Genomic DNA, 4,387 nt, shown 5'->3' with positions numbered 1-4,387 from the left:
TTACATAAATGTAAACAAAACGATAAAGATGATTACCCCGTAAGTTATTTTCCCTAAATAAACGGATATACTAAGACAGATCATATCCATAAATAAATAACTTTAATTTAGAAATATCTTTATGCACACAAGCATAGTTATCGATTCGTTACTCTACCAACTCATGACTTGAATCGTACTACCAACTCGTGACTTGAATCGTACTACTCGTGATCGTAAAAAATTATATAAATACATAATACATATATAATAACATATAATTTGTTAAATATTAATGTATTAATGTGCATTTACTAAAATATTTTGTAATACTCTAGGAAAGAATAAAACTAACAATAACAAACTCAATAAACTAACAAATCACTAAGTAAATACAAATAAATAAATAAAAACTTAATAAATTAAATAATAACAATATTCTAACCCAAAAAAATAATCTCATTAACTTAAATACTTACAGACCAAAGTTAGCACAATTAATCTCTAATAAAGACCAATAATGTACCACTAAACAATACCTAATTTCAAATTTTGGGTCTTAGAAAGAGAGTATCTCGCCTTCTCATTCTTCTTCCCATCTCATTCTTTTTATGTGGTACTAATTTACATTCCGTTAATATGTTAAACTATTTTTTTTTCTATGCTATCTTCCTTTGTTCTCTATTTTTTTTTTCAAAAACAATTATACTAATCTTGCTCTAAAACTAAGGTTATTAACTAATGGATAACACAATTACCTTATGGACCACTCGATTATACATAGGCCACATGACTCGTATGAGTCGCAAGTTGAGTCGACTCGTCACGAGTCAAGCAGTAACTCAATAATTTTGACCTAGTCACATACAAAATCGAGCCAGCCTAACGAGGCAACTCTTTTGGGTGTTAAGTGACTCGAGTTGTACGAGTTTAACTATACTCACAAGAATGGTTGATTTTCTTTTCAATCCCATGCTCCAAACTAGTTTTTCACGTTCTCACCATACTTGTTTTCCCATATGATCTCAAGTACATTCGCGCGTGATGTATTTCCCATATAATCCTAAGTACATCCGTGCGTGATGTATTTTTCATAAAAAAAATCAACCATTCTTTAAGGGTTATTAATGTCGAGCATCGCCTTATAATTATCTAGTGAATAATTTCTCTACATGTCATTTAATTTTAATCTATATGTTTTAGCTAGTTTATCAATTAGTTATTAACAAACACCAATTCTTATGAACTAGATTAAGAGTATGCAACTAGGTTTTCATTTTAATTAGACTGTCAACATAGCCTTAATCCTCACTATAAACCACACATAAAGAACTGACATACCGAAAATATCAGTATTTTTTTGTGGTTCTTGAGACAGGTTGAGATATGTCGTTCAGATGATGCGCTTTACCATTTGAAAGATAATTCGTACACAACGGTTTTTCGTATTACACAAATAATGTTTTAAAATATTATATTACACAACTGTATAAATCATAAATTGTTATGTATGAATAAAACTATTATATGCGAATCACTTCCTTTCCCATTAACAATTAATGACTTATTTTTGGTTAATCGTGTTTACTGTGAAATTTTACCAAAACCTAACCAAACAAAGTGATCCTTATTTGGTTACCAAACCAAATTAAGAAAAAACTAAATAATCCAAGTCGGTTCGGATTTTATTATTCAGTTTCCATATTTTTCAATATCCGTACTTAATTGATGTAGATATCTACTACTTTATGAAAGTAGAAATTGGTCTATTTGGTCGAAGGTATCTTACTTTATATCATCATTTGTTTGACATTTTTAGTAATAAGTAGAGTATATATTTTACCAAAATGTTAACATTGTTATTCCTTAAAATTACCAAATCTTTAAAGGATCTATAAACAATAAACTGAATTTGCTTCATTACTTCTCAAAATACGGCAAATAAAACTCACTCCGGTGAACGCTGACAACCACCTGGAAGAAGAAACTTAAACTTCTCGGCGTTTTCTATTAAATATCCCGGAAGATGAACCGCCGACGACGAACGAGGCACCGACCCCATTTTTCCGATCAACTTCTTAAAACTAAATTCCTCCGGCAACATATCATACAAATCATCTCCACCACAAATCTTACGCTGAATCCTCGAGTAATCCAAATACTCTTTTCTCTTCACTCGATCGGCGTGACTATACCCCGTCATCTTTGTAACGAAATCACTCAGGTGCCGGAAACAGAAGCTGCAATGCCATCCGGCGTCGGAGAGTATCAGATCCGTCTGGCGGGAGTGGCGGTAACGACTCCACCGGCTGTATATATGAGCGGTGGCCCGCCAGCTATTGTAATCAACCGGAAACTCAAACGAGTAAAGGTAATTTCTCATTTCGAGATGCAACACCGACGGCAACCCGTCGCACAACCGGAGAAGATTAACAGTGTGTGAACTCGGAATCTCGTCGGTGTCTGATACAATCAGAAGATCGCCGTCGGAGATTCCAGACCGTCGGATTAACTCGTTCATGATGCTCCGGTGATGTGACTCGATCAAAAAGGGGTCGATATGGACATCGGAAGGTGGGACGTCTCCGGGGAGGAAACCGTAAATTATTTTTTCTTCAGCGAAAGCAAAACGGTGGCGATTTAAAGCAAAGGTGAGAGGTTTGGGGATTCCGGTGAAGGTCATGTTTGATTCGAGGATTATGAATTTGGTGACATAAGGGTAAAGTTCACGCCATCTGAGTTCAAGCAAGTCGAGTTCGTTGCTGAATAGGATAGCATCGAAGACGTTGCGTGGTTCAGAGCTTAAGGTCCATCCATGGAGGTTGCAGAGGTTGTTGATGGAGGCGTTTTCTGCGTAGTAATGGGGTATGTACTGAAATGGAGGTGGCGGTGTGTCCCAAAGTGGTCGTAAGAATGAAGATATGTTTTGGAATTGGGTGTGGTTGAAGATGGCGATAAAAGAAAGGGTCACGAGTATCAGAAGTAGAAGAAATGTGTACCTAATAAACCCTCGTTTGGTGACATTCCGTCTTGCGTCCATGATTTAGGGCTTTCTTTCACCTCATGATCTGCACAAACGGAGGATTATTAGTTTTGAGCCATGGATTATCTTGATTACAAACTCATCTCTAACATTCAATGGTTTTGAATTTCGATTATCAGATTATCAAAGATGCCAAATTAAAGGTTCAGATGCCAGATCTAAGTAAGTATCCGCCGAACCACCGACAACCTCCCTGCTCTCTCTCTCTCTCTCTCTCTCATCTCCCCCTTGCTGCTCACCTGCGTACGCTCGCCCTATCTTCTCTGCCGTTCGCCGGACCGATCACGGCTCACCTCCTCCGACCGGAGACCTTTGTGCACCACACCACACCACCACCTCCGTCCACTCTCTTTCTGCTCTCCGCCGGATTTGGTACGCTCTCTCTTTCTCTTTGTTTCTATCGCTAGTGGTCATCTACTTATCTGAACGATTATAATATGTGAAACAGTGAACTGTGAAAGTCTGAAGAGACTAAAAGCCCGACAGCTCATTTTGTTTTTCATTATTATTTCTTACTTTTTTATTTGCAATTTTGTCCAACGGATTTCTCATTTGCTATAGTTTGACAAAATTACTTAAATTGTCCTTTTGTTTGGCAAAATATATCAAGTTTGGTTCTTACAAAAAATTTCTTATAAAGATGATCCCTAACTTTGAAAAAACGTCCAAAAACAATCTTTTTATCTAACTCTGTTAAAAATAAATATTAATCTTTTGTGTGTGCCATACATATCATTATTGAAATTTGTCTTAAAAATATAAAACCTTAGGGAGAACGGTTCGTGCAGCGGGTTAAGGCGGTATCAGTAGTATCGTCGAGTTGTGGTTACGTGACCGGCGGGTCTAGCGGGTTCAAGAAGTTATTCGGCTATCAACGGGTTGGTAAACCCATTAATTTGTGTTCAATGCATACATGTAAAAAGAATTTATTCCCCTGCTTTTTTTTTCATGCATCTCGTGAAGACCAAAGCTGCCTCTTTATTTTATTTTATTTTGTTTGTTTATATATATATATATATATATATATCAACATATCCCATGTGTAACGTCCCAAAAATTACAATAAATTTGGACTTTTAAAAAGTCGTTTATTTAATATAAAATCTCAATTGTTTCATGACTTAACTAAAAACCGTTAAGTTTAACCGAAAACACTCATAATAATGAATTCTATTATGTTTCATAAACCAATAATCAAAACAACGTAAATAAAGTCTATACAGTTCCTCATTTATAAATAATCATCAAGTCCCATCATGTGTACAGTCAAGCTACGCCCTTTCCTTTACTAGAACCTGCAAATCCTAAAAGAGGGTAAGCATGAAGCTTAGTGAATTTCAACACAACATCATACATCAGTATACA

General features: G+C 35.7%; 1 protein-coding gene across 2 annotated transcripts; it reads right to left on the bottom strand.

Moving 5' to 3' along the window:
* Positions 1-1,816: 1,816 nt before the first annotated feature.
* Positions 1,817-3,473, bottom strand: LOC145129755 (beta-1,4-N-acetylglucosaminyltransferase family protein). 2 transcript variants are annotated; one of them, XM_079064551.1, is made up of 2 exons: positions 3,113-3,473; positions 1,817-3,047 (listed from the first exon to the last, which is right to left on the bottom strand). In XM_079064551.1, the coding sequence occupies exon 2, from the start codon at positions 3,017-3,019 to the stop codon at positions 1,928-1,930; it is 1,092 nt and encodes a 363-aa protein (XP_078920677.1). In that variant the 5' UTR covers positions 3,020-3,047; positions 3,113-3,473; the 3' UTR covers positions 1,817-1,927. The 2 variants fall into 2 exon arrangements, with proteins under 2 accessions (XP_078920677.1, XP_078920676.1); XM_079064550.1 differs by having other exon boundaries at positions 3,262-3,472.
* Positions 3,474-4,387: the final 914 nt, after the last annotated feature.

The sequence above is a fragment of the Lactuca virosa genome, chromosome 8 (genome assembly GCF_052849685.1).
Source record: "Lactuca virosa cultivar CGN04683 chromosome 8, Lactuca_virosa_CGN04683_v6, whole genome shotgun sequence".
In the NCBI taxonomy this organism is placed as follows: domain Eukaryota; kingdom Viridiplantae; phylum Streptophyta; class Magnoliopsida; order Asterales; family Asteraceae; genus Lactuca; species Lactuca virosa.
Note: the sequence above shows the minus strand (reverse complement) of the source record. Positions and strands in the feature narration are given on the sequence as shown.